The sequence below is a fragment of the Falco punctatus genome (genome assembly GCF_963210335.1).
Source record: "Falco punctatus genome assembly, chromosome: 10".
Lineage (NCBI taxonomy): Eukaryota > Metazoa > Chordata > Aves > Falconiformes > Falconidae > Falco > Falco punctatus.
In genome coordinates, this window is record NC_137590.1 from 5,825,718 (window position 1) to 5,853,377 (window position 27,660).

The 27,660-nt window shown below is 56.1% G+C and overlaps 2 protein-coding genes and 1 long non-coding RNA gene across 5 annotated transcripts in view; 2 read left to right on the plus strand and 1 right to left on the minus strand.

The window, feature by feature from the left end:
* LOC308071123 lies at positions 1-12,020 on the plus strand. The gene is made up of 7 exons (XR_013930993.1): positions 1-969; positions 1,126-1,274; positions 4,380-5,580; positions 6,439-9,752; positions 9,846-10,092; positions 11,182-11,325; positions 11,768-12,020. It is a non-coding gene; the product is annotated as an uncharacterized lncRNA (long non-coding RNA).
* RBPJL (recombination signal binding protein for immunoglobulin kappa J region like) lies at positions 9,750-27,636 on the minus strand. The gene is made up of 11 exons (XM_080406061.1): positions 22,623-27,636; positions 15,926-16,051; positions 14,169-14,239; positions 13,800-13,915; positions 12,742-12,916; positions 12,193-12,330; positions 11,529-11,638; positions 11,290-11,430; positions 10,810-10,965; positions 10,468-10,571; positions 9,750-10,056 (listed from the first exon to the last, which is right to left on the minus strand). Exons 1-11 carry the CDS (start codon positions 23,051-23,053, stop codon positions 9,783-9,785), a joined length of 1,842 nt encoding a protein of 613 aa, XP_080262187.1. The 5' UTR covers positions 23,054-27,636; the 3' UTR covers positions 9,750-9,782.
* The window catches only part of MATN4 (matrilin 4), a 24,633-nt gene continuing 13,016 nt past the window's right edge, over positions 16,044-27,660 (plus strand). For 2 of the 3 annotated variants that reach the window (XM_080406015.1, XM_080406017.1), the window contains exon 1: positions 16,047-22,666. In XM_080406015.1, coding sequence (XP_080262141.1) covers positions 22,510-22,666 — 157 coding nt within the window. In that variant the 5' untranslated portion in view covers positions 16,047-22,509. Of the gene's footprint in view, positions 22,667-27,660 lie in introns of all 3 variants that reach the window. The other variant, XM_080406016.1, reaches the window with a different exon arrangement.

Here is a 27,660-nt window from a genome sequence, read left to right on the forward strand (position 1 = left end):
TGGGGCTGGGGTGGGTGCTGTGCTGTATGCCAGAGAGGTGCCAAAATGAGTCACAGAGCGGGGTGCAACCACCTCTAGCCCTCCAGGGGGGCACAGGCCACCCACCTCTCCGTGCAGGGCACTCCGGCTGCCTGCAGAGACCCTGCAGTATGGGAGGGGACAACTCTTGCACCCCGGAGCCATGGTGCTTCCCCTGAGCATCCCCCAGCCCCCGGGTGCTGAGCGGGATGCAGGCAGGAGAGAGGGTGAGCAGGGAGAGCATGGGGGGTCCCGGTACAGCCCACTGTGGGTGGGGGGCACCAGTGGGGGTCACTGGGCTCCCAGTTAGAGATGAGCAGGGGCTGTGCAGGAGGTAGGTTGTCCTCGGGGCTGGGGCCTGCTGGGTGACAGCCTGCCTTCCTCGGGGACAGCTGACCTTTTGCTACGGGGACGTTCCGCTCCGGGGGGCTAAAGCCATTCAGCTGCCCCTTCGCCTTCCTCTGTCCCCCCTTGCTCGGTGCCAGCTGCGGTGCTGACGTTGTGCCCCAACGCTCCGGTGTCTGGGGGGCTGAGCACATCACCCCCCGCCAGCGCGGCTCCCCCAGGGCTGTGTTTTGCGCAGACCCCCCGCCCAGGAGGGCCGGGATGCTGGCGGCCCCGGCACCAGCACTGCCCACACGAGCCGGCCGGAGACACCCCGGTGGGTGGGGAGGGGGGTTGCGCCCCCGCCGCTGCCCCTCTGGGTGTAGCAGCGCTGTTGGGGGGGTCCGCGCCGCCCCCCGCCCGCCCCCCTGCCCGCCCCCAGCCCCCTCTGCCGGGAGCCCCGCGGCCGAGCAGCCCCCCGCTGCCAGCCCGGCTGCCGCGGCGCTTCCCCGCCGCTCGCCGTGTGTCTGCCGCCACCTCCCGGGCGGCCCCGCCCGCAGCGCGGCCCCGGACCCCGAGCGGCCGCGGGGACCCGGGCGAGCGCCGGCCGCGCGCGTCGTGTCCGGGGTCCGGCCGGCTGCTGAGAGCTTGGCCTTTTGCTGCTTTCTTTTTGCTTCCCCCCCCCCCCCCCCCTTTCTTCTTTGCTTTCTCGCCCCCCCCCCTTTCTTCTTTCTTTTTTTTTTTTATTCTCACCTTCATTTATTTTTTTTTTTCCCTCCCCAGGGCATTGCAAGAGCTTCAACCGCTGCAGCTAAAGGCCCTGAGCTCTTGGCACAGACGCAGAGGGACCGGAACAGCTTCTCACCTGGAGGTGCCACCAGCTCCTCAACCCTCAGGTGGCAGCAAGCGCTTCCCGGGGCTCCCTAGCCCAGGTTTGTGCTCCGTATGTGGAGGATTCAGAGAAAGCATCAGCAAGCCGTTAGCTATGGTGCTTTTTGTGGCAGGTATCACAGCCAAAGCTTGTGGGCAGCTTCACAGAGGTGGCCTGGGCTCCAAACCACACCTGCAACCCCCAGGGAAGTACCATTTCCCTGCAAAAGGCATTGAAAGAGCCTTTGTGGGGCTTTGCTGTGGGGAGGAGCAGCGCCCAGCTGGACACATGCAGCAGACACGTAGGTGGCTGGGGAGGTGGGGGTGTGCTGTGAGGAAGGGGGGACCCCCAGACTGGCTGTGTGGCAGGATGTGCTCAGGCTGAGCAAAGGCCGGTGAGGTGCTGGCCTGGCTTTCCCCGTGTGCGTGTGGGATGCACGTTTCAGGAGCTCAGGGCTGTGTCCTGGGCCCTCGCCCTGTGCCCGAGTCACTGCTGAGCTGGGCTGGGAAAGTCTGTGCCTCCCTGACAGCACCCACCTCACCCCCGAGGTAAGGATCCGCTTTGTTTGGTGTCTGGAGATCATCAAATCGTGCTGTGCCTCATGCCACAGCCCATGCAGGGAGAGCACCCAGCTCCCCAGCCCCTGCTCCTGCCCCAGCGCCACGGGGATGGGCTCAGCCCCTCTCCATTTCCCCAGCAGAGCAGATGGAGGTGCAGATCCCCTGTCCCCACGTAAAAACCAGAAGAGGCAGGGATTTCTCCTGCCATCCTAAAATACTGGTGGCTTGGGAAAAGCGTGGGTGGGAAAAGCTGTAATGATGTATTTGTCCTGGGATCAGATTAAACTTAATAACATGGGGTCACTTCAGTGAAGAAGCATCTGATTGGTGCAGTGAGACAAGGCAGAACTCAGTGGTGAGAACGGACCCTGGGGGGGAGCAGCTCCTGCATGTCTGCTGTGACCCTGCAGCACTGGAAGCTCACCTGAGGAAAATCCACCCACAGCTGTGCCGAGCGTGGTGCAGCCAGGGGTGCCAGCCAGCCTGTTCCAGGGAGGCACCCACCACCCAGCATGGGGGTCCTGCTGGCCACCCCAGCTGCTCCTCCAAGCCCACCTTCTGCTCGGTGCCCCCTCCCCCCCCCCCCCCCCCCCCCCCCCCGCTAGTCTTGGCCCAGGGTAAGTGTGCTGTTATGAGCCACCGTGTTCACAGCTCTGGAAGCTGTGTCCCCGGAGCCACTGGCATGCCCGAACCTGCGAGGGCCATGCCAAGCATCGCAGAGGGTGTGGTGGAGCCAGCCTGGCTCCCAGTGGCACCCCCAGCCTCGGGGCACGGGGCGGCGGTGGCTCCGTGCAGAGCCCCAGCTCCTGGGGATCTCTGGGCAGGAATGCTGGCTTGGCATCTCCGTTTGGCTGCGGGGATGGGTGGCCCCTTGTCCCAGATGCTCATCTGTGTGGCCAAGACAGCCAGATGTGCAGGATGCTGAGCATCTGCCAGCAGCCAGTCCCTGCCTGTCCTTAGCCTGGGTGGTGCTTGTGCAGGATCTGGCCACCAAGGCTACTAAGACTGTTGGGCTCATTGCGGGTTTGTTTTGTAAGTCCATCCTTGGCAAAGGTGATCCAAAACCCTGGTCCTCCCCTTGAGCCTTTCCTGGGGCTACCAGGAAGATGATGGCTGGGGACCCTTCACACATGTCTCCTTGCAGCAGGCTCAGGAAGAAGCACAGGCTGAAGTAGAGCCAGAGCTTGGGGCTGCCTAATTTTGAAGGCAACCCGCCGGGACCAGCATGAGGGTCAGACTGGCATGCTGCTGTACCACCAATGACCAGCTCATTGTTGGAAACCAGTTTGCTGCAGCCACAAGTCCATTGCTGCTCTGCATCCCAAGAGTGGGAGCGTTTCTGTATGGGGCAGGGCAAGGATGGGGTGTCCCCAGATCTCCATGGGGTTTGGCATGGGCAGAGATGGATGTGGGTGCAGATGTCCCCATGGCCCTGCCCAGTTGGGCTGGTGTGAGGGCTGGGGGTGCTGGGGATGCTCCCAGTGCCAAAAGGCACTGGCTCACCTGCGGGCTCTGCCCTTGCTGCTGCAGCGTCACTCTGTCGGCCCTGGGCGCAACGGGGAAGTTTGGGGTGTTTTGCCCAGTATTGATGCTGCAGAGGGAAAAGACCTGTTTTTTAATCGCAGGCTGGTTATTTCAGGGAAGTGGGGGGTGCAGGAGGTGGGAGGTGGGCTGGCTGCCCCAGCCGCGTGGGAGGGAACAATGGGGCCACTGTGCAGCTGAATGCTCCAGCTCCTGTTAGAAAGGTCCAGCAAGGGGTTTTCAGCACGTTTCTATTCCCCCGCTTGGGTATAATTACACGGGGGAACAAAGAGCCCTTCAAACCAGCCTGCTCCCCCCAGCACAGCCCCAGGGGGCTGTGTGCACGCACACGTGTCGGCTGTTGGTGGGGTGCAAGGGGACGGTGACCATGTGCACCCGCAAAGGCAGCCTGGCCAGGCTGGTGACGCAGAACAGGGGCATGGGGACAAACCCCAGGTGCATCCCCAGCTTTCCCGAGAGCCTGGCCGGGGTGGGGGGGCTCCTTTCCTGGAGCCATGCTCCTGGTTGTGCACCCCAGGGCAGAAAGCAAAGAGCGAATCTCACCCTGCCTCTCAGCACTGATCCTGCTTGTGGTGTTAATTTAGCCGCATGCTGGAGCGGGTTTCATAAAGCGCCTTTTCTTCTGCCCTGTGGTGCCTCATCCTGTGCGTGGGAGACCCTGCGAGCTCCTTTGCTGGGTGCTGGTTTGGGGCTCGGCTGGGGGCAGCAGTGGGGGCTTCTCCCTTTGCTCCCGCTCAGACAGGCACCTCCTGGCAGCCCCTCCATCCATCGGGATGGACAGCCCCCCACTAACGGTGTGCTGGGGGCCTCACCTCAGCCTCACATGGGTCTGGCGAGTGAGGACCATGCTGAGCATCACTGTGGAGAGTGGGTGTGCAAAGGGCTAAAGCCCCCGTGCTGCTCCCCTGCGCTGCATCTCCTGGCCGTTCCCTCTGGGAATGGGTTTGCATTGGACTGAGCTGTGCTCACACATCACAGTTGTAGTGATAGATTTCCTCTGTTTGGTGGGTTGGTTTTTTTGGTTTGTTTTTTTTTTTTTTTTGTTTGTTTGTTTGTTTTTTTAGACCATGGCCACTGCTCAGCCCACCCCCCAAAATCGCAGTGCTGGCTGGGGCCGGGGAGCAAGGACACATCCCTGCAGGATTGAAACCCTCCAGCTGCTGCTTCTCCTTCCAGACCCTGCTGCCCTTCTCAACGTGTCGGTCCCTTCATAGAGACCAGTTGGAGTGAGCTGTGCTGGCCAGGCCTGATGCAGAGGTGAGGGGCACCAGTGGGGGAGTTTGGGGCTTCGCCCCCAGCTGTCCTAGCCCAAACCAGGCCAGGTGCTTGTAGCTGCGGTGCCAGCATGCTCTGTGCATGGCACTGCGTGGTACTCTGAGCACACCCACACCAGGGCAGCACCAAGCCCGACAGCCCTGGGGCTGTGGATGAGCACCCAGGGGTGCTGCTCAGCTCCTCTGCTGGTGGCTCCACAGATGCCAAGCCCTTGCTGGGCTTCCGAGGAGGGAGCTGCACCCAGTTTCTCAGTGCTAATCTGTAACTGTCTGCCTGGTTTGCATGCCTAATTACAGCAATGGTGTATGGAAATCAGGCCCGTGTTTTTCAAGCCTGGTTGTTTATTTGAGCTGTTTAAAAATCCACTTTCCCTCCCCAGTGAACCCTGAGAAAACTGTGTGGGTTTTTTTGAGAGTGGGACCAAAGCAGATTGGCAGTTCCCTCTGTCCTGCCCCTGCTAGCTGGGTTCCCCACCCCCCCAGCAGCGCTGCAGTGTGGGGCTGGCTGTGGGAGCTGTGTCCAGCACTGACCCCACACCCCTAACCCAGCCACCGAGCCACGGCTGCAGCCTTGGGGCAGTGGTCCAGCTCTGCATCCCAGCGGGATGCTGCTGGTCCCTGGGCTTACTCCTTCCCTGGACTGCAGGGAGTCTGGAGCCTGCCAGGAGTGAACTTGTTTTCAGCTTGTTTTCAGGGAAAAAAAACCCAAAATCAAAAATAAAGAAACCAAATTTTCCACAGGCTTTTTGGCTGCATGGGCAGGGCTGAGTGCCCGGAGCTGTGGGTGTGGGAGCGTGGCAGTCTCTGCCCCTGAACACCCCGTCTTGGGGCAGGGGCTGATGATACCTGCTCCTGGCATTGCTGGTGATGCAGACACCCATGGGTACCTCCAGCTTGCTCTGTCCTTAATGCTATTTGGTGTTTTTTTTCGTCTGGCCAGTGGAGCTGCATGCCTGGGCAGTTCCTGATGCACTTGGAGTTTCTTGAGCAGGTAATTGCAATTCCTCCACAACCCAGCTCAGCTTATTTTGGCCCCGAAGTAGTTTTGCATCCAGTTCTCTCAGAAAAAGGGTAAAGTCAGCACAGGTTTTCTGGGCACTGCCCAAACCTATGGCCCCATCCAGAGGGCTGCGCTGCACTGGGGCCAGGGGTGCCACTGGAGGGATGCTCTGGGTAATGGGACCCCAACTGGGGTCTGCAGATAGGGCTGGGACCGGTGTGGGGGCTTGGTAGGGAGTGGGATTCTTTGGCTACGATGCACTAACTGGCCCCTTGGTTCAGTCTTGCTGGCTGAGTCCCATTTGTACACTGTACCAGCTGCAGGAGCACCACATTTCCAAGAAAGGGGTTTTTCTCTGCCCCTTTCCCCTGGCTGGTGGGCAGAGCAGCATGCCCACATCCTCCATTCTCGAGAGCTGGTGATACAGACGTTTACACCAAGCAGGGTGGGCCGTGGGCCCTCCGGACTGCCCAGAGGCTCTGCCTGGGAACAGGACAGCCCCAGGCGAAGGGCTTAGGGCTGGGGGGGACACGCTGCTCTGGAGGGGGTGGCTCTGCTTGCCCACTGCCTCCAGCACTGGCTGCAGCCACTCACCCTGACGTGGGGTCCCCAGCAATGCTCGCCCACAGCCCTGTGCTCCTCCAAGGGGGCCCTGACCATGTTCATGTTGGGGAGGTGACAAAGCCACGGTGCAGCACAGAGACCTGCCCTGGGCTGCCCTTGCCAAGGCTGGTACAGAACAGCCCCATTCCTTACAGCCCCCTGGTCATCTCCCCCCTCTCTGCCCACCCCTTGTGCTCGGGGGGTGCAAAACCTCCTTTAACTGGAGTTTTTCTGGCCTTTCTGCAGGTGTGGTTGCAAATTGCCCTACAAACAGCCAGCCTGCTGGTCACCTTGGTGCCCAGAACAGTGTGACCAGGCTGGATTTGGGTGGGTGAGCAGGGAAGGGACGTTCCAGCACCCTGTGTGTACCATGGCTGTCCCCCCTGCTCTCTGAAAAACACTCGGCCAACCCACCAGGAAACCGGCTGTATTACGGCTTAGGGCAAAAAGCAGTGCAATGACTGTTGAAAAGAACCAACCAAACCCTCTGAACTGGGCAGAAAACGTCCCCCAGGGGACGGCCAGAGATGCCCAGGGGACCCCCAGCACCCCGCCCGAGCCTCTGGGCGGCTTTGGGGGCAGGCGGTGTGGTGGGTGCGGGGGCGCTCCGCGGGCGGGGTGGCGGTGCCTGGGCTCACTAGATGGCAGCAGCTCTTCTTCCAAACGGCCCGACCCGCCGCACAGCCCAGGCACAACGGGAGACGGACCGAGCCCGGACTTCATGTTCCTCCGGGATGCCGTTTCGTGGAGGGAAGCCCATTCCCTCCTGATGTTTCTGAAGGTACGCTCACCTCTGGGACCTGAAATGGCTCCTCGATGTGGTGGGGCTCCGGGCAGCCCCAGCTGCACCCCAGCCCGGTGGGAGCGGGGGATCCCCGTTGCCTTCAAGCCTCACCATTGCCTGGGGATGCTCACGCGTTGCCATGGATGCACGTAGCTTAAGCTATTCTCAGCATCCCTAAAGCATTTGATGCTTTTCCTAAATCCCCAGCTCTTGAAGTGACGTGAAGGTTTTTTCGTGCTTCATTTTATACCAGTGTTTCTGACTGCTTTGGGGACGGGGAAAAGCTCCACGTACGATTCAGAGACACAGCCAGGAGCTGCCAGACAGGCTGTGCCGGGCAGCCCAGCTCCGAGCAGGCAGCCCAGTTCTCCCGAGCTGGCGGGACGGTCCGTGCGTGTTTCCCCGGCACGTGCTGGATTATTGCAGGATTTGGCAGACGGGCGCTGCCGACTCGCAAGCGAGCGAGAACATACAACGGGATGGCTGGCGCCTGTCCGAGACGTTTGTGTTAATCGGTGATTATGCAAATAAACAGCTTTGCCGATGCTACCAGCTCCTCCACTGCAACGTGGAGCATATGTTCCCCGTGGCAGGGAAGTGTCTCCTCCAGGAGCTGCAAAGATCTTATTTTCCATTTGCAGGTCCTGCTGTGAAAAGCAGATTGAACCATGGCTGGTTGGGGGAAGGCAGGAGCCCCTCAAGGCCCCCCAGCCCACCCGCCGCCGCCTCTCCCTTTTCCCCATGTGGCTTGAATTACTGCAGCCGTTTGCTTAATCCATCAGGCTTCAAGAACGAGCCACTCGGTGCTTTCTTGGCCTCTCCAGCAAAGCGCTGCGCCGTAAACATAACAAGGCAGGCTTGTTCCAAGCCCTTGAAGTCAACAAGCAGTGCTTCTCCTGCCCTTCAGGACCAGGCTGCTGCTAAATATAGCTGAGGGTGCTTTCCATTCATAAAAAGTGAATTATGCCCCGGACTCCGAGGGAGGGCAGCGGGCTGAGAAGCCCATGGCCTCCAGACACTGCTGTGTGGGATGCAGGCGGAGAGGCTTGGCCCCGTCCTTTCACTGCCCTCCAGCTCTTCCCCAAGGACATGAGGGAGGAAATGCTTTTGGGGGAGATGCGAGGGATCCTCAGTTAGAAGCTTTTCTTTTGTTGGTTAAAAGTGATCTCATCCTCGGTTACATTAAGGCCAGGGTGGATTTGCTGGAGAGGTGAGTGTAGGGGATGGTAAGCATGGGCCGATGGCGTGGCCCAAGCAGGTGCTTGCAAAGGGGAAGCCCCTGCTGCCTCAGCCACCTGTATAAGATGCTCAAGCATTTGCGAGGAATGGGAGCAGTAAGGTCTTGTACCACTGCCCCCAACACCTGCCTTCTGCTCGAGGGACTTGTTCCCTTTTGAAGCCCCCTGCAGGTCTTCACATGGTTACCCTTCCTCTGTCCTCCAGCCCTTTCCTCTGCCAGCCCTTGGCTGTTGGCATGCACTGTAATATTCTCCCTGATTTTTTCCTCCAGCAGCTGCAGCTCCAGATGCACACAGATGTGTCTGCTAACAGCTTTTCACCCTCTGTGAGGTTCTGGGCAAGAAGGAACCCCATCTCCTGGTGGAGGTTAGGTAGGCGCTGCCCTCTGGGAAGCCCTGGGTTAGGACCCTGGAGACCCAAAGCTCTTGTGCTCCCACAGGATCCAGGGCCATGCACAAGCTGTAGGAGGTGGCCAAGACACCGGGCATCACTGTGCATCTCCACACTGGGTGGTGAGGCCATCAGTGCCCTGCAGCCCCGGGTCCAGCATGTGGAGGTGCAGCGTGGCAGGGGATGCACACCGGGGCTGTCAATCTGTGTGGTGCTGGTGTCCAAAACATGCTGGATCACACAAAACACAGATGTAAGCTGGGTGATGAGGCCTGCGTGTGGGTCTGGGTGCTCCGCACGCCTGGGGTGCTGTGGGTTGTGGCGCACCGTGTTCCCCCTGCTCCCCTGCCACCACCGAGTTCAGGGTGGGTTGAACACCTCTGTGGGTTTGGCAGTTGGGTTGTTTCGAAACCAGCAGGTTTCCAGGTACACCATAGGTCTTTTGATGCCATGGAGATCTGAAGACTAAATAAAGCTGTAAGACCCACTCTGCAGAACACTCAGGTCTGGCTCCAAGAAACCTGGCTTCTTGTTATGGAATCTTTACATCAGCAGTTTCCTGCTGATGCCAGCGCTGCAATTTCTGTGTGTGTATAAGTGTGTAAAACAACAGAGCTCGGCAGAGCCACGCCAGCTAGGAAGGAGCTGGGTTTCACACTCTCTTTTTCCCTTTTGGTTTTGAAATGACCCCATCTGGGCCTCCAATAAAAAACCAAAACATCTGGTGCCGGGTATTTGGCTGCTGGAAATCAGCTCCTCATTACTGAAAAGCGCAGAAGCGATGCAGGGATTCCTGGTGTATAGGTCAATAACACTTAAGGTCACATTCATGCATCATCCCTATCCCTCCTGGCCTTTGAATATATGGACTGAGGATATCAAGGGAGCTGTGATGCTCTGTGCCAGCATGGGAGGTAAATTGTGAAGGTTAGTAAGGAAGCAATTGAATCAGTAACGAGTCCTTCAAGCCTGATTTATTGATGCTCTCACGTAAGATCTCAGCAGGGTGAGATGCTGCCGTGAAGAAGAGACAAGTCAGCAAATCACGGTAACATGGCAGGCGTTCGATGTGTGGGCAGGACCCTCTGCCAGGATCACCCTGAGCCCTGGATGGGGTGGATGGATCAGCCCTTCTCTGGAGCTGGAGGTGAAGCCAAGCCTCTGCCCAGCCAGCTTGCTAGCTCTGCATGAAGAGGTGGAAGTTGGTCCTGGTGAATTCCTGATGGATGCTGTCAAGCAGTTTGTCTGAGCCCTGGGGAACATCCGAGAGGACCTGCTGCCCTGGAATGAAGCTCTGCTCGGGGGTGTAGGTGAATGTGAACGAGCTGGAGTAGATGAGGCCATCATCCCTGATCAGCAGGAGCGGGACTGCGATGGGGTATCGCAGCCACCTCCAGTCACTGCCAAAGGCAGAGACGTCAGGGACAACACACACGAGTGACTTGGGGCTCCTGGGAATGGCACAGGAGAGGAAAATGTTAACCGAGGTGGGTCCCACACCGGCAGCGGTGCCAGTATGACTCCTCCAGCCTGGAGCTCAGCATGAAGCCTCCAGCCTATTTCCCCCCTTCTCCCGGGTGTTGTGTTCCTCTCTGCCAGGGCTGCTTGGTTGTTTGCAGCCCCCTGAGGTCTCTGTTATCTCCCACCCACCACTACCCCCAGGCTGCATCCAGGGCAGAGAGCAGCCACCAGCCACACTCATCCCTGCCTCTCGCTGCAATGCTCATGCTTGGTCCTGCAGGACGGGCAGTGCAAGTGCCCCTGTCCCCAAGGCTGGCAGCCACGTCCCTCCCAGAGCTGCCCAGCGCAGCCCAAACCTGGTGGCTGTTCCCTGCCTGCTCCCCGCCCCTCGGCCACATTACCTGTACATCGTCTCTGCTTCCACGTCTCCGAACCACACCTTGAGGTGTGCATGGAAGTACTCCCCGTGCACCTCCAGCATGGCCACGTCCCCGCCACCCGTGAGCTGTGACAGGCAGTGTGCGTGGCAGTGTGTTACATGGTGGAATGCGCCAGACTCCTTCTCCTGCAGGATGCTCTGCCTGCGCATCCCGTCCCCACCACAGCAGTCCAGACCTGGGCATTCCCACAGCACCCCAAAGCCAGGAGATGCTGAGCACAGGTGCAAGGGCTCAGGAGCAGGAGCCATGGTAGAGGCAGGTGACAGAGGGGGAGAAGTGGCCCGTGGTCGGTGCTGTGTCTACCTGCAGGGCAGTGACGAGGGGCACGGGGCTGACGGGCTTGTGGATGCAGGCCAGGCTCTCGCTGAAGGTGTACTCCACCGTCTCAGTGCCGATGATGGTCCAGCAGGAGCCATCGTTCAGCAGCTCCCGGTTGGCTTCCTTCGGACAGGGAGATGCCTGTGGAGAGCATCACAGCTCCAAGCACACTGCAGTGGGGATGGCAGGGAACCAGGGTCGGGATGACTGGTCGGTTCCAGCAAGAGACTGCTTTGCTCACTGGGCTATAAATGTCAAAGACCTTGGTGACGATGTTCCCACTGAAGCAGGCAAGACAGAGGCAGGTGGCTTTGCAGTGATTCTGACCTTAACTTGGATGCAAACCCTCTTTTCTAGAAGACCCCTCCTGGTGACATGTTCCCCAGCCAGCACCAACACAGAGGAGCTGGGAGAGAGGACAGGGAGCACCCTGGGGGTCCTCACCCCCTCCTCGTGCCACCATACCTGGAACTGGATCACTTTCTCCGTGGAGAGACACAGGTACATGTGGTCGCTGCCCTGGAACTGGAAGGCACATTTGTGGAGCTGGGAGATGGGCTCATCCACGTCCAGCATGGCGTACTGCTTCATCACCTTCCGGATGATCTGCGGGCAGCGGCAGCAGCAGCCCAGGGATGGTACCCGTTGCTGAGCCACAGAGCGGCCAGGACCATGTGCCTGACCCCGCAGGGATGGAGGCTTACCAGGGGAGGCAGGGTGATGCCGGTGGCCGTGCAGACCAGCTGGACCACTGAACCGTAGCGGATATACCCTTCCCGCAGGGGGAACTCACTCCGGGTGCAGCACTCGTCGGCTTGCCAGGAAGGAGAGAGGCAGAGTCACTGCCCCAAGCAGCCGGGGAGCAGGTTAACCTGGGCTGCCTTGCTACACACAGCTCCGGCTGTGCTCCTGGTGCTTTTTTATTGCTTTCTCTGCTCTGCAGGTGCTCACTGCTTGGAAAGACCATTGCTCCCTGGGAGCACAGCGTGGGAGAGCAGGACTGGGATGTGGTACCTTGGAGGGACACTGCTGGAGGTAGTGTGGGCAGAGATGCTGCTGGGCTTTGGCCTGTTCCAGACAAGTTACTTGCTTGGATTTGTGAACCTCCTGACCAAGTCAGCTGTTGCTACCCTGGTCACAGCCCATGTGCCCTCAAGATATGACACCAACCCTTAAAGCCAGTGGGAAATGGCTATCAGCTCCAGGAACACTGGGCAGACGTGAGATCTGAGCTAGGTTCCCGCACCCTCAGGCTAATTCCCACCCCTTTTCCCCCCCAAGAACTGGCTTTGCAGGAGGGGAGAGCCAGGGCTGGAGGTGGGCAGCCCTGGGCATCGCTGGTATCAGCAGCCCCTCGAGGGTCCTTACCCAGGTGGAGGGTGAAGGCTGCCCACTGCCTGGCGCTGGCGATGAAGGCTCCCCCCTCAACAGAGAGGTAGCGGGTGCTGACGGTCTGGGAGCGCAGGCGGTTGAAGAGGGAGACTTTGGAGCCCGAGGAGATGCAGACTGTGGGGAGAGGTGGCTGTGTTAGCGCTTGCCAGGTCTGTGCATGGCTTGAGCTATGGCTTTGTCAAGCCGAGGGAGGGCAAGTCTTGTTTCCTGGTGTACCCAGCCGGGCAGGAGCCAGACCCCTCCCAGCTGCCCTTCTCTCTACGTGCCAGCCCAGCTGGGCTTTTCAAAGGTGCAGGTGAAGCCCACGGTGTGGGGAGCATGTTGGCATCAGGGCATTCCACATTGTGGTGGGTGAACCATTTGGAATTGAGACATCAATATGTCCAGATACATCCTCTTTTGGGGGTGCCCATGGGCTTTGGGTCCATCCTGGACCACTCTGGAGTCAAGCCATGAGCACTTGGACAGCATCCCACCCTGGGCTCACACCCACCTTCCTCCCCATAGAGTCATCCCCATACTCACGGTCCGTGTTCTTCAGCGACTGCTTCTTCTGTGAGGGCTTGGAGATGACCTTGATCAGCTTGCTGTGGAAGGTGCCGATCTCCTGCCCATTGCTGAAGAAGAGCTTCAGGACCAGGCGGAAATGTTTGCGCTTGTCCGCGTCCGAGATGTACAGTGCCTTGGCACAGCCGAAGCCCTACCAAGGGTAGAGAGGGGCTGCTGGCAGCTCCAGCCCAGCCCCACGAGCCTTCCTCACCCTCCTTGCCCTCCTCAACACCCCACAAGGACATAATAGTACCCTTTCAAAGAGCCCCGGGTTCATTTAAAGGGGGAAACGACCAGAGATGTTATTACAGGTGGAATGAAGATCTGGGGATCGGCAGAGGCTTTATTTACACTGGGGGCAGAGAATTCCTCATGGAAATGAATGTTCACATGTGATTTATCCCACATAACATGAGAAATCGGCCTGGGTTTATGGTTTCTCCCCCCGTCCTGGCTGATATGCTGTGCCTTAGCAGCAACGCAAGCACTGCAGACAAAGGCTCTTTTTGTAAGATTTCTGGCCCGACTCAGACCCCGTGCTCTTTGGGGACCCAGATAATGCTTTTTCTTCTTCTTTTCCCCCTATCCAAAGATGCCAGAGCTCTGCTAAAGCTCTTGAACTTTGGGATTGATCAGGGGTTTTTTTTGATGTTTATCTGCAAATGAAAGACTGGGCTTTCATTTTGCAATAAGCAGCAGCGCAGTTCATCGGGAGAAGGTACCAGGGCTGAGGGAGCTGTGCAGATTTTGGCAGCCTGCCTGCCTGCCACAGGGCTGTCGATCTGAAAAGATGGTGCCGAAGATAGACAGGGCTCTTGGCAAGGCAGGGGAGCCTGCCTGGCTGCTCGGGCTGCTGCGTGTGCCACAGCAGGGTGGCAGAGCAGGCGGGGGCAGTGATGGCTAGGAAGGAAGGACTGCAACATCCTGAGGAAGGGGATGATGTGACAGTCCGGGGCATGGGGTGACACTGGGGACAGCCCGGCCCTGATGTGAGTGAGAGGGCTTCTCACAGCCCCAGGGAGCAGCGGCATTACCTTTGAGTCTGGCTGCTCCTCAAAGCTGAGCTTCTGGGTCTCCATCAGGCTGCTGCCCATGCTGTCCAGCCCCATGTACCCGCACACCCGAAAACCCGCCTCTCCCAGGTCCCTGGCTGGAAGAGACGGGGAGAAACACCCTGCAGCCCCCGCACAGGCACGGGCTCGGCTCCTCCTGGCGCGGTGGGTGGCCCAGGCTCCAGCCCCCGCTGGGTCTGGACCGGGGAGGGCTCAGCCTCAAGGGTGGAAAGAAAACTTTGGGGCAGGGGCAAAGATAAACTAAACTGGGTCACTCTCCCCTTTGCAGAGGCGCAGGGCAGCTCTCTGTGGCACAGGAGGAGAGGTCCAGGGCTGCTGCCGAGTTCTTACCTTTTATCTGGTCTTGCTTTAACTTCCATCCTGGTCCGCTCAGGTAAACGCAAGGTGGGGGGCAGAAAAACCTGCAGAGACAAGAGGGTATTTTCTTATGGCACTTCAGCACCCAGAAAAGGTGCTTGGGGGCAGCGGGATGGCTGCACTGAGAGTGGGGACCCTCACTGGGGCTCACTGGTGCCACAGCAACGCTGCACCTGGGATGTATGTGGGGCTGCAGGACGTACGTGGGGCTGGGGATCCCCAGGCTGGGGGGCGCAGGCAGGGCTGGCCGGAGGAATTGGGCTCTGCTGAAGCAGCTGCCTCAGCCTCTCTGCCCTCCGCCAGCTGCCTCCAGCTGCAGAATCTGGCCCCAGCCCGGGGCGGCTGCCACATCTGTTAATGCCAGTGGTAGCCATCAGCCCACTGGCCACAGGACAGCCCCAGGAGGGGAGGACTGGGCACCTTGGTCGCCCCCAGCCCCGATCCAAGGAGGGATCAGGCCCCCTGTCTCTGCCCGCCTGCCATGTGGGAGTTTCAGCAGGTCGGGAACAGAGTTTGCATTCACAGCCAGGTTCACAGCTCAATGCAAATAAATCTATAGCCAGGGTTTTGGAAACCTGTTTTCCTGTGTTTTATTTGGGTTTCCACTGTCTTTGCACTTGTGTGAATGGTGCAAATTCATCTGCTATTGGTACTGTGTAAAGCACTAGCAGAGAAACCACCAGTGCAGGGGGCTGGATATTTCACAGCCCTAAAGTCCTGGGCATGGGTTTATTTAAACAAGTCATCCACAGCACGGGCCCCTGACTCCCACCACGAAGGAAAGCAGGACCAGCACCTTTAAACTTTAACCTGGGAGTTCTGTGCTGGTTTTCTCTCCCTCTCCAGACCTGGCATCTGATTTTCATGCTCATCCCTTGCATGGGGTCTGCAGCAGGGGAAAGAGGCTGTGCCAAAGGCTCAGCGATATGAAGGCTTCCCTCCTGGCTGGAAGACCCAGTCCTGAAATAAAACTTTTACCGGCAGACCAGCAGCCCCTGGCAGGAGACTGGCTGCAATGAGGGCTTTGTAGGCACAGCCAGCCCAGCCTAGAGCTCTTTTTTGCTGGGATGTGGGTGGGTTACGCCTTAGAGGTAGAGTTTGTCGCCTCATAGATATTCCACACTTGGTAATGAGGGAGGAATATTTATATATCACAAGGATTAATGGAGGATTAATGATATTACAGTGCCACAGTCTGACGTCACTGCCCAGAAGTAGCAATTTTGGAAATTCAAGCCAGAACCTCAAAGTGTTTTTGCAGTGCGGGAAGGGTTTTCAAAAATAGCAGCTTTTTGGAGACCGTGGGCATTGATGGCAACGCCCCAGTCCCTGCTGTGGCCGTTCAGATTTTAAGACAAGATTTCCAGAGCACTTAGAACAGTAACCTTTCCTCCTCTTCATCTTTATAATTTCATTCTTGGGGGGTAAGATCTGAATAGTCTCTTTCCTTCTTTACTTCATCTTTCCAATCTCCAGCACTCCACAGGAGGAGCCTAACCACTGGGAGTGTCTAACTGGGATGGATGCAGGTGGAGGTTAATATCTTTCTCGTGTTACTCAGTTCATGAACTAAATTATGGCTCTGGATGCAAAGAGGATGTGAGCGGACGGCGAGGGGCTGTGTCAAATCATTTGCTTCATTAGCTTAGAGAAATCTAGCATGGCTGAAATCAAGCTTTAGGTTGCTGGGTTTGGAAGCTGCTATGGGAGAAGATGGAGTGATCTCCTACCTTTTTTCATTGCCATAGGACTTCTGCGCGACTTTGGCGTGCAGTATCAGTACCGTCTGGTCTGCTGGCAGCTGCAGGTACCTCCGCACACCATCTCGAAGCAGGTTGGTTTGGTACAGGTTGGATCTACAAGACAGCGATCCCCCAGCGCTGCAACACCAAAGCCAGCTCCTTGCCTGGCCCTATGCCGAGTGGGGAGCCTGGAGCTCCCTCCCTGTCCAGCCTGATGGGGCGGGGGAGGTGGAAAGGCTTTCCCATCGGAAAGCACTGGAGCCTTCGCTCTAAGACCAGGGCTGGCGCTGACAAATATAAAGTTTGGATAACTGAATAACTGCTTCATCAGTTTTCCATCAAACATGCACAGGGTGCTACGTTGGTAGCACTGCAACACACTTTTCTATGATTTCCAGCCCCATGCAGTGGTGGCAGTGCTCTAATTCTTTATCAGTTTGTTTTATCCACCTGATGTGCTTGTTGCTGTATGGCTTTTTTGTGAGTTGGGAAACGATGCTACAGAGCCCTGAGCGCAGCTGGGGAGCTGTCAGGCAAGGAGGAGCTGCTCGTCTGCTTCTGCGAGGGCTGTTGGGTGAAAATAGCTGTATTTTTCTCCAAGATCTAAGTAGTAGGTAGTTTTGCTGATTGTTTCTGCTCTATTAACTAGAAGGAGTTCCCATACACCTGACATTTACCTCTGCTTAGTAGGCTGGGCGTTAGCTGGCTAGAGGGAGATGAGGTGGGTCCGAGTCTGAGGTGCTCTGCTCTGCCACCTGGGACATGTGTGCAAGAACCGGGGGATAAGAACGGGGGGAGCTATGGGGTGTCTACTGGGGACAACTTCTGTGGTGCTGACGTGCTTTCAGAGGAGGTGAGACGACCCATCTGAAGAACACCAGCTCCTGCCCCTAAGCCCCCTGAGTACCTTCATCTGGATAAGAGGAAACCAGAGGAGAGGGAAGGGGTGCTGCCTGGGCAGGAGCCCCTCCTTGGCACATCTGCCAGTGTTTAGGGCATGGTAGCTGGGAACGCTCAAGAAATTGCTCCTACCAGGGGGACCCAGCCTGGTTGGTTATGAAAAGGTTTTGACTTAAGCCTGAGCTCACTTCTTTCACGCGCTGAGCTCCCTTGGCTTGCTGCAAAGGGTTGTTCATGCCTGCTGGTATTTGCCAACAGCTCTGTGTTTCTGCTTGCATGCCCAGGGGATGTTTTTGGACCCACTTGGGTGAGCATCAGACCCAAATCAGATCCAGCATCTTCAGGAGAGAGGAAGCTGTATGGAAACTGGCCTCAGGCTCTGGCTCCTGAACCTCCTAAGGCTCCTGGGGGTCACTCATGACCTTTCCACACAGCAACGGCCTCCCATCAGAGACAAACAGCAGTGGCCAGAGAAGGCTGTGAAGTCCCAACCACAGCTGCAAACACAGTCAATGAGAGAAAGTGGCCAGGGACTGTGGGCAGCACCTGGGGATGACTCAGAGAAGCAATGAGGATGCGGGGCATCAGCAATGGCCACCCAGGGAAAATCTTTCAGGAGGTGTGCAGCAGAATATCTCCATGAAATACAGCCTCTCTTCCTCTTAAATAGGCTAGAAATGGGGAATAATTGAGGGCATAAACAACCAGATGTGTGAAGGGAGGTAAACCTGGTTCTGCCAAGCATCCTAAGGCAGGTTATGGTGAGCTCTTGCTGGGCTCAGTAGCCAGAGCAAGCTCCTAGGGAGAGAAGCAGCAAGCAGACGTCCCAAGCAACCTTTTAGAAGAGTTCACCTGCCAATTCTGTTCTTCCCAGTGCAACACGTGTAGTTTAAAAATGCTGTGCCCTTTATAGCTTCTAGGATCCATGTTACAATTTGCTTTAAATGTATATCCCTTCACTTCCAGCTTTCCCATGTTGTGGATGAAGCTGGTGCTCTCCTGTTTGTGGAGGACAAACACATCTCCCATACACACAAATATTTACCCAGCGTCTCCTCTGGGTAGTCCCATGGGGACCTGATGTTTTGCACTCCGTGGATTTTCTCATCACTGCTCTGTTCGGTTATCAGCCAGGCGATACAATCTCCTGCCCTCCTTGTTCTCAAGTCTTTATCCTAGATGTGTTATCTGGATCACTAGCAAGCATAAATCAACAGAGCTCTGCCAAAATCAGATTTACAGCCAGTGCCAGTGCCACCCACAGCATGAGCTGCCTAGCTGTGTCTGGAAAATGAAGGTTTTACGGCCACAGCAAGCCCGCTCCTGACTGCAGAGCACACTCTGCCAGCACACAGCGAGGCAGAAGGAGCTTCTTCACCAGACAGACCCTCAGATCACCCTTGACAGCTCCCGTGCTGAGGCTGGATCTGTCCCCTCCGACCCTCCATCGTGGGGCTGGGAGACTCCTGCTCCAGCATGCTGCAGCTGAGCTTCACCAGCTGGTACCCCACCAGTGCCCGCTCCTGGGTGGGTTACTGAGCCTTGCTGGAAAGCTTCACTCCAGCCTTTCTGTCCGCTGAATGGTTTGTATCTTTGCACAGCCAAAGAGATCCTGTAAGGAAGTTATTTAATCTTTTTCTGTAATGGCAATCTGCAGCTGTCTCACTCTCTGCTGCTAAGCAATAGTGTGATTTCAGCTTTGATCCACCTTTGCTATTTTCCCCTTCACCTAAAAGCGTCATTTGGGAATCTCTTGCAAAAGTCTTTGGTTTTGGTGGTTTGTTTTTTTTGTTTTTGTTTGGTTTTTTTTTTTGTTACAGAACTACTGATTGTGATCAGGATAAATGTGGAAACAGATCGAGTAAAAGGCTAACCTTGGATATTCTTTTGCGCTAATGCACACAGTGAAAAATGAGTTTTGAACCTTGCTGGCTCTGTTCAGTAGCATTTCACCCCCAGTTTGTCAGAGACAACAGGCACAGAGCAGGGAAGAACCAGGCTGGGTACGTGAATTTTTTCCTGGTGAGTCTCACCATTCAGTATTCAGTGCAAAATGAGGAGCATAGCTTTGGGTCTCAGCTGTGGGGACACATGCTCCATCCCTGTTTGTGTCACTTACTGGCACCAAAGTGTCCATCAGCACCCATCCATATAGCTTGGGATCTGCTGGGAAGCACCAAGCCCCACGGAGCTACTGGGCTAGCAGCCTGTCCCATTAACCCATTGGCAGAGTGAGGAACAGCCTGGTACCGAGGCCAGGCAGCAGCAGGGAGTGTTCAAGAGCAAACTGCCAAAACTTGTGGATTAAGACGTGTGCTGACAGCATGGCCAGCAGCAACGCCTGCTCTGCAGAGCCTCCTGCGGCACTGGCTCGGGGCAGGGCCAGGCTTGTGCAGGTATCACTGCTCCCTGCCATCCGTACGTAATACTAGAGGCACGTGGGTTACTGCCCAGAGCTTATTAAAGAGCATTCTGGAATAATTATCTATATACTATTTACTACTTGAAGTGGGAATGTGCATGCCAAAGGCAGGTAAACAGAGCATAGTTCTTCAGATTTGATGTCTAGCTGGGGGAACGTCTACCTAGAAACTTGTTCTTTTTCTCTTTGTCCGTTCTCTGCAGCCATTGCCTTCCAAATTTTGGGGCTAAATTGTTTCAGTGACGCATTTCTGAACAGTGCTTGCCATTCTGCCCACAGAGGCGACCACCCAGCATCCATCATCTGGTTTAAATTTACCTTCAGAGAGTCAAAGGGCTATTGCTAAAGCAGCTCAATATACCCACTTGGCTCCTCCTGGCACCTACCTCCTCCTCAGGGTTACAGGGAATTATTCACTCCTTCTGACATTTATTATATTAAATTATTAAAATGCTTTGATTGTAGTGCAGTGTTAGTTCAGTGTCATGTTAGCAGCCCTGCACAGGCCGAGCTCCTGGAGCTCATGCTAAAAGCCTCCTTTTCAGAGCCTGAGGTCTCAGCTGGGACTGGGCTGCTCTCGCACACAGCCAGGCATTATGTGGAAGCAGGGGGGGAGCAAGGGGGGAACCACCACCTTTCTCCTACGCTGATTTTTGTAAGCCTTTCCCCCTCCCTGCTCAGCCTGGCATCACTTACCACCAAGGTTTTCCCTTGCTTTAGGTTGGGATGTGCCTCAGGGCTGCAAGTGTGCTTTGAGGTGCATCTCTAGGGTGGCTCTGCACTGGTGCTGGAGGTGGGAGACACCCAGGGCACCCGTGGGTATTTGCAAGCCCTGGCTGTGTTGCTGTGCCTTCTTCCATGGGAAATGAAGGAGAAAAAGGAGTGCCCTGTGTGTGAGGCACACAGCTGGACTGTCTTGTGAAGGGCTGTTTCATGTGGGCATGCAGGGAACCCAGGCAGGCACTGAGATGCTTTCGTAGGGTCAGACCCCGCGGTCACATCGCCGAGTTTAGGAGAGCTGATGTTTAACACGCCAGCTGAAAACTACCCCTCGCCATCTCAGCAGTGAGCGTGGGGGGCATCACTCGGCGCTTTTTCCTGCCTCCAGCTGGGAAACACATTTGCTCCTTCCTTGGTCCCAGGGGGTCGGGCAGGGCTGTGCATCACGATGGCCGAGCACTGCAGCTCGGTGCACCCTGCCTTCCCGCTCGGCTGCTGCCCTGCGCCGACACCAGGCACGGCTCCTGCCTCTGGCACCAGCAGGGGAGAACCCAACCAAGGGGCCTTCCCCGCTCAGCCATCCCCTGCCTCTGGGTTGCACATCCCTGCTGAGACAGCCAGGCTCATGGTGTGGGACAAATCCTGGTCCCCACCGCGCCTTCCGCTCTGCGAGGGCACATCAGGCCTGCAAGATGCTGCATGTGCACCCCTGGGCAACTGCCAGAGCAGAAAAAGCACTTTTACGGGCACTGGGAGAAGCAAACAGCCTTCTGCACTGCTGCTTTCCACTTCACAGGCGTACAGCAGCTCTGGCGGCAGGGAAAAGGATCCGATTTTTTTGGTCCTCTGGGAATGAAAGTACCTGACTCAGGAGACCAACACACAATCCCGGCAGCTATTGTTTAGAAACTGGGTCTTCAAATCAACTCGTTATACAGGAACTTTTAACTCATGGTAACAGTGTTCCCAAGCACAGGTAACGCTGAATTCAAGCGCAGAGATTTAATTTGCTGCTTTCCCCCCCCCCCAAAGGAGCTGCCGTTTGCCTCGCTCAGGCCATGGCTGCCCTGCAGCTCACTGGGGACCTGCTGTCACAGAGGGCAATTGTTCTTTCCTCAGCTTGGGGAAACCAAATGTCCTAATAAAAAATATCCATTTTAGAGCTCTGGGTTATATTTTGTACAGAGCAGAGGAGAAAATGGGTATGGAGTTAATGCAATGTTTATGCAAAAGGAAAAGCCATTAGAAATCACAGAAATGAGAAGCCTGCAGTTTCTGGCTTCCCTCATTTTTCAATACCTCCTTTAATCCAGACCAACCCAACCCACAAGCCCTTGTATATCCATGGGTATTTATAAATCCTATATTTTCCTCGCTGCACACACAAGTGAAATTCAGCCTTTTCTGGGCTTGGGGGATTTATCAACCACACCAACGGCAAACACAGGCCGAGGGCAGGAAGCACAAAAGCCCTGCAGTGGTGAGCTCTGCAGGGGACCGGGGGCCAGCCGGGGTGGGGGCTCCCCAGCTGCCCTGTGCCTGCCCTAACACCCTCAAAACACCCAAGTTTGATCACGCTGTATTGGCTCATCTACTAGAAAATTCAGAGAATGTGGGTGATTTCCTGAAGTCTTCTCTCTGTTCCTCATGTTGGTGACTGCAAAAAGGAAAGTGCTGTTAAAGCACTAAACCACAGCCCTGCAAAGCACTCAAGGTGGTTCCTACCACCACTAGAGTGCTGAGAGGAGGTGGAGGGCTGGGAAGGTCAGTTCCAGGGTGTCTAAGAAGCCTCTGTTGATGATCTCCATCGCTACAGTTGGGCACATCAGTTGACCTTCTTGGAAGCTCAACCTGAGGCTCTACAGCCCGCAGAGCTCTGCTCTGCAGCCCCCTGGTTCGCACCCACCTCCCCACACTGCAGCCAGTACCTGCAGGGGCTCCTAAACTCAAAGGGATAGTAAATGTGGAGTCTCCTTTTTCCAGGACCTTCTGAGTTTATAGAGTTCCCAGGTGCACTCCCATAGCTGGGGAAGATGAGAGGAAAAGAAAAAAGGGGGGAAGAGGGAAAAAAGAAAAGGGAAAAAAGAAAAAGAGGGGAAGGGAAAAAATAAAAAAGAAGGGACAAAAAAGAAAAAGGAGGCGAAAACAGAAAGAAAAAGAAAAAAATGGGGGTGAAGCAGAAAAAAGAAGAAAAAAAAAAGGGGGGGGGGGGGAAGGAAAAAAAGAAAAAGGGAAAAAAGAAGCCGCCCCTCCTTGGCCGCTCGCAGGGCCGGGCGAGTGCTCGCAGCGGTGCAGAGCCCGGGGCCGCCGCACGCCGCTGGCCACCGCCGCTTCCACCTGCGCGCAGGTCCCGCTCGCCCGTGGGCACCTGCACGGACACGGCCCGTGGGGCGGGGGGTGCCGCGGGCCCCCCAGCCGGGCCAGGCGGCCGGACCCCCCCTCCAGCGCTGCCCCGGGGCCGGGCCGGGGCGCGGCGGCCGTACCCGCCCCCCCGCTCCCCCCGCCCCCCCCGCCCCCCCCGCCCCGTTAAATGCCGCGCGGGGCCCCGCCGCCTCCCACCGCCGCTGCCGCCGCGCAGCGACCCGCGCCCGCGCAGCGACCCGCGCCCGCGCAGCGACCCGCGCAGCTCCGCGCCCACCGTACCTGGCCCAGCAGCGCGGCGGGGAGCGGCTCGGCGGCCGGCCCGGGTGAGTGAGGGGCTCCGCGGGCCCCGCCGCCCCTGCGGAAGGGAAGGGAGAGGAGGGTGAGGGGAGCCCGGCCCGGCCAGGTGGCGCTGAGCCGCGGTGCTGTGCGCGGCTGGGGCTGCGGGGGCTTTTCCTCGGCGTGGGGCTGGCAGGGAGGGGAGCAGCGGTCCTGGGCATGAAGAGCAGAAAGCAAAGCCGGGGCAGGGTGGGGAAGAGCAGAGCCTTTGCAATGGGGTGTTCCCCCAGGGCAGGGGCTGGGGCGCTCCCAAAGCCCCCATCTGTATGGCCTTGGCCTTGGCCCCAGCAGCCGTGCCAGTGGTTGCCCCCCCCGAGTGTGCCGGGCAGGGGGTACGCTTTGGAGAGGCAGTGGGAAGGCGTGGTACCCCGCATGGTACCCCGCTCTGCCCCTCGGTGCGCTGTGGAGGATGTAAACTCTTCCCTGTCGGGATGGCGCAGTTTGCAGGCTGCCTGCTCTGCTTACCTTTCGCCCAGCTTTCGGGCAGGTTCTTGCTTATACAGTCGAGGATTTCTTTTAGCAGAGAATAATAAAGTCTGGTACACCTGGGCAAGGTGTACTGAGCAATAGGAGATCGAGATCCTGCGAAAAGATAAGCTTAGAAGTGCGTCCTAAGTTTGTTATGCACCGTTTCCGCACGACTGGAAAATTGGGTCTGTGCATACTCATAAATATGTTTGCACAAGCGATCACCCACCTTTGGCTTATAATTCCAACCATTTCAGAGGGGAAAATTAGCTTTGGGCACTTTTGTTCCAAGCAATTACATGGGAAAATTTGTTTGGAAAATCAGATTATTCTGCACTTGTCTTATTTCTGCTAACACGCAGCCACCTGAGATAAGTGGAGCTGAGCAGATCCACGATGTGGTGGTATGTGCTCTGCGGGGGTTTCCCCCCTCGTTTGGTGAGGGCAGCCTTTGCTGTGGTGCAGAGAGCCCAAATCCAGCCAGGACACAGGGCTCCAGCGCGGGAGCTGGTGTCAGTGGCGGCTGGCAGGGAAACGGGACTGTCCCGCTTTGAAGGAAGCCACCACGTGTGTGCAGGGGCTCTGGGGGGCAAAGGGGGCTCCAAAAGAGGAGCCTGTTCACACCCCGACTCTGAGAGAAGGCACACAACTTCATCTCTTCTGCTTAAACTCATAGGATTTTTGCTTCACTGAAGCCCAGACTATTTATAAAGTTACTGTGAAGTCCTCCCTGTGGGACCCTCTGTAGCGTCTCTTGACAATAAAGATTATTTTTTTTTATTTTTCCAAGAACAGGAGCAATTAATCGCAGGCAGTGAGCGTGCAGGTTCTCAGTAACAAGTAGAAACTGCATTTCACAAGCAGATTCTTGTGATCTCTGCAGGGATTCATTAGATTGGCATCTGATATAGGCAAAAAATGTGTGTGGGGAAATCTCCTCCCAGATCTCAGCCCTGATATTTGCCACCAGGGTATGGATAAATTTGGCCTCATCTGAAATACAAATTCCCATCTGGAAAGCATGCAAGAGATCTTGGTGTTTGCAGTAAAATGACACTTTCCATCAAAGCAGGCGGGATATTGCTGCATCCAACTGGAAAAAGCTGTTGTTGATTTTTCTGGAAGTTGTAACTTTCTTTTCTCTTGAAGAATTAAAGAAATTTTACGTGATTAGTACAAGATGGGCTTGGGAGCTGCCTTTGTTGGCGACGGTAGCAAACAGAAAAGACGCAGCCAACAAGGCAGCCTGTTGTCGGCAATCTGCGGTCACAGAAGATGTTTGTGCTCCGATTGCTCATAACATAGCATTTTCCTTGAGGTTGGCATTAGGGGTTAAAGGTTTTCAAGAGAAGCCTTTGTTTAAACATCTTTAAAGTTTCCAATAGGGGCCCCTTTGTTCGCTTTTGGAGCAGTGTGCCTGCCTTGTTAAAAACTCAGCGCTCATAAAATGCCATTTACAAACGCTTGATGAATAGGGCTGAGACGTGGAGGGGGAGATAAGTAGCGTTTGTATCTACACACACATGTGAGTTACAGACAAGCCCCGCTGTGAGTGAATAAACGGGACCCAGAAAAAACACCGCAAAAAAAAAAAAAAGAAAGATTGAGTGGTGTTTATAGAGAAACTTAGAAAAATCAGCTACTCCGCCCAGAACCGGTGGGTCCCTCCTGGGCCAGATGTCACTCACGTCTCCTCCAGCTGTGCCAGGAGGCTGAGCGGCTCCTGCCGCTTGTCAGTGCCTCTCAGTAATCGTGTTTCCTCCACTTTGGGCCCAAACAGAAGCAAATTGATCACCTGGGCTCCGTGCTGGAAGGGAGCTGCAATAAGGGCTCCATTGAGCCGCCGGGCGCAGGGACCTGGCCTCTGCGTTTTCTGTTACCTGCTGCGGGCTAGCGAGAGTCGCCCCTCTAGGGACTTGCAGCACGTATGTGCCTTTAGGTGTGGAGTAACATTTTTAGCACTTAGAAGGCCTGGCTAAATATAAAGGGGTTTAAACCAGCCCTGCTGAAGCAGGGAAGGGTATAGGCATGTGCTTAGGAGACCCCAGAGACTGGAGCACAGCTACGGAGTGTTTCACGCAGGGTGTCCCTGGGCTGCCGTGCCTGACTCTGTGTCTGAAGCAGGTTCTCAAGCAACTTGCCCTTCCTGGCATTTTTTACTGGAGGACAGATCCATCTTCCCTAGCAACTTTCTGCCTTTGCCTGTGTGTCTTTGTCTGCAGGCTTCTGCTCTCTCGCCTTGCAAGCCCTTGGCTGCACAGACGAGTCCATCACTAACCTGGTCCCTCTGGTGCCCATCAGGGAAATCTATAGGGATCAGCTGTGGTCCCTTGCAGAGAGGTGGCAGGAACTTGGTTTCTCTTCAGCCTTCCTGTCTGTGGGCTGTGTCATGCTGCTTTGGTGGTTGACTGCCACCGTGTAAATTCAGCAGTCTTTGAGTTATAGTCAGTGGACCCGTAGGAGTCCGTGGTCTATGGCAGGAGTCAGTAGGGGCAGATCTGTTGATGGCAGAGGTAATCCACTATATAAGAGCCTGTGTCTTGGCTGGAAAATTAGCAGGGTCCACAAGCTGGAAAAGATAGAACCCCCCTGCCCTTGGATATTCACAGCTCCTACACTTGCAGCTGGACTTGAATGGCTTCCCCAAAGTGTCACATTTGACACTCCCCTCATTCTTTTTCTCTTTTTGCAGCATCTTGCTTTGGCTTTAACAGTACCAGCCAGGACGAGACTGACAAAACATGCTGGTCTGCGCTCAGATGCCAAGTAGCAGTCTCACTGCTGGTCCTCCATTTTGCTCTCCCTGTCATCTGCTGAACCTGTGTGTCAAGCAGATGATCGGCTGAGAGCAGCTTCCCCATGCCCACGTTCCCTAAAGCATGTCTGGGCATCCCCTCATCTGTCCGGAGCGCCCTTGTTTCACCCTGGCCAGCTCTGTGCCCTCATCCTGGGATGCAGGTGGGAGAGCCAGCTGTGCCACAGACTTCCCACAGCCTTGAGCAAGTGGCTTGGACTCTCCTCCTGGTCTCTGGTTCCTCATGCCATGATGTAGGACTCTTCTTGGAGAGTTTCCTGAGGCCTGAAAGCCTCAGTGAAGTGACCTCGGACTGTTCCCTGATCTCTCTTGGAAGCACAGACCTTGTAGGCACCTTGGCGACGACTTGGTCAATGCAAGAGAGTTGGGTGATTTCAGCCAGTTGCTCACAAGTTGACCAGAAAAGGCTAATCCCACGTAGGGGTGAGGTTGAGGACAAGTGCTCCTCAGCCATGGCCTCAAACGCTGCTTTGAGCCCCTGGGAAGGTCTCACAGGAGGTTTCCGTGCAGCATTCGAGTGTGCTGAGGAGGCCAGGGTGACGTGCAGGTGCTGAGGCACAGGGTCCCCAAGGCATCTGCTCTTCAGTGTGGGAAGAACCAAGGCCACAGGCTGCTGCCCACGCTAAAGATCTTCTCTGGTGCATCTCCTGTGGGGAGAAGGCATCCCAGTCCTGGGACAGCAGGTCTTCTGCTGTCAGAGGGATGTGGTGGCTGTGAAGTTAGGTGGGAGCAGTTTCCTGTGCTACCTTTGGGGTTCTCCCTGTGAGAAGTATCAACCGGCTTGCTTGTCTGTCCTGAGGAGGGATGAAAAGTCTCCACATGCTTTTCTGCAGCCACCAAATGCTCCTCGCTTTCTCTTATTTCAATTAAACACATAAGCAGGATGGGTAGGATAAAGGGGAGAGGCACAGGAATATTCTCCTGGTGTGTTTTCCTATGCCAACACATTGACTCACGTCTCCAGAGTGAGAAATATGATATAAAGATTTAGAGAAGGAGGTCAGGCAATGAATCTATGATTGCGGGGCTGAAATAGCAGGCGTTCTCTGTGGTTGTCTGTGCCGTGTAAGCTTGCTGGAGGTCAGCTGGGGATATTGGTCCCAGCAGATTTGGGAGACGGATGTCCTGCTAGTAACTATCAATCTCATTGCTTAGAGATACTGGCTGTGCTGCATCAGGAGCTCAGCTGCCAGACTTTGCACCAGCCCAGGAGCTGCTCTGGGCCATTTCTCTTTCCTTTGTGGTTGAACACGCATATTTCTGCTGAAAAAAATGCTAACACCTTCCTCCTGGAATGAGAACTTGGGCAATGGATTGCTGCCTCAGCTTCTGGATGGCGCAGACCTCCTTCCCTACCAAGTCTGGTCTCTCAGCCCAGTTCAGCTGTCCCCCGGGGGCCTGTTTGCAGAAGAGCATTTGCTTTTTAAAGAGAGTCAGTAATATGGGTCTTTTACCTGTTGATCGCTCTTCATCAAAGTCTAAAAGTATTCCAAGATCCCTCCAGTTTTGCTTAAAATACCAGTTAGGAGCAGGGCTGAGTTTGCCAGTCATGCAGCTCAGGAGACAAGTGCAGCCTGAGGTCTTGAGCGGGACAGAGGGGAACAGAGTAGGAGGAACCTACTCAGAGGATCCAGCAGTCCTGACATAGGAGCCACCTCTTGACATGATTAGTTGAACAAGTTGCCACAGCAGCCCAGG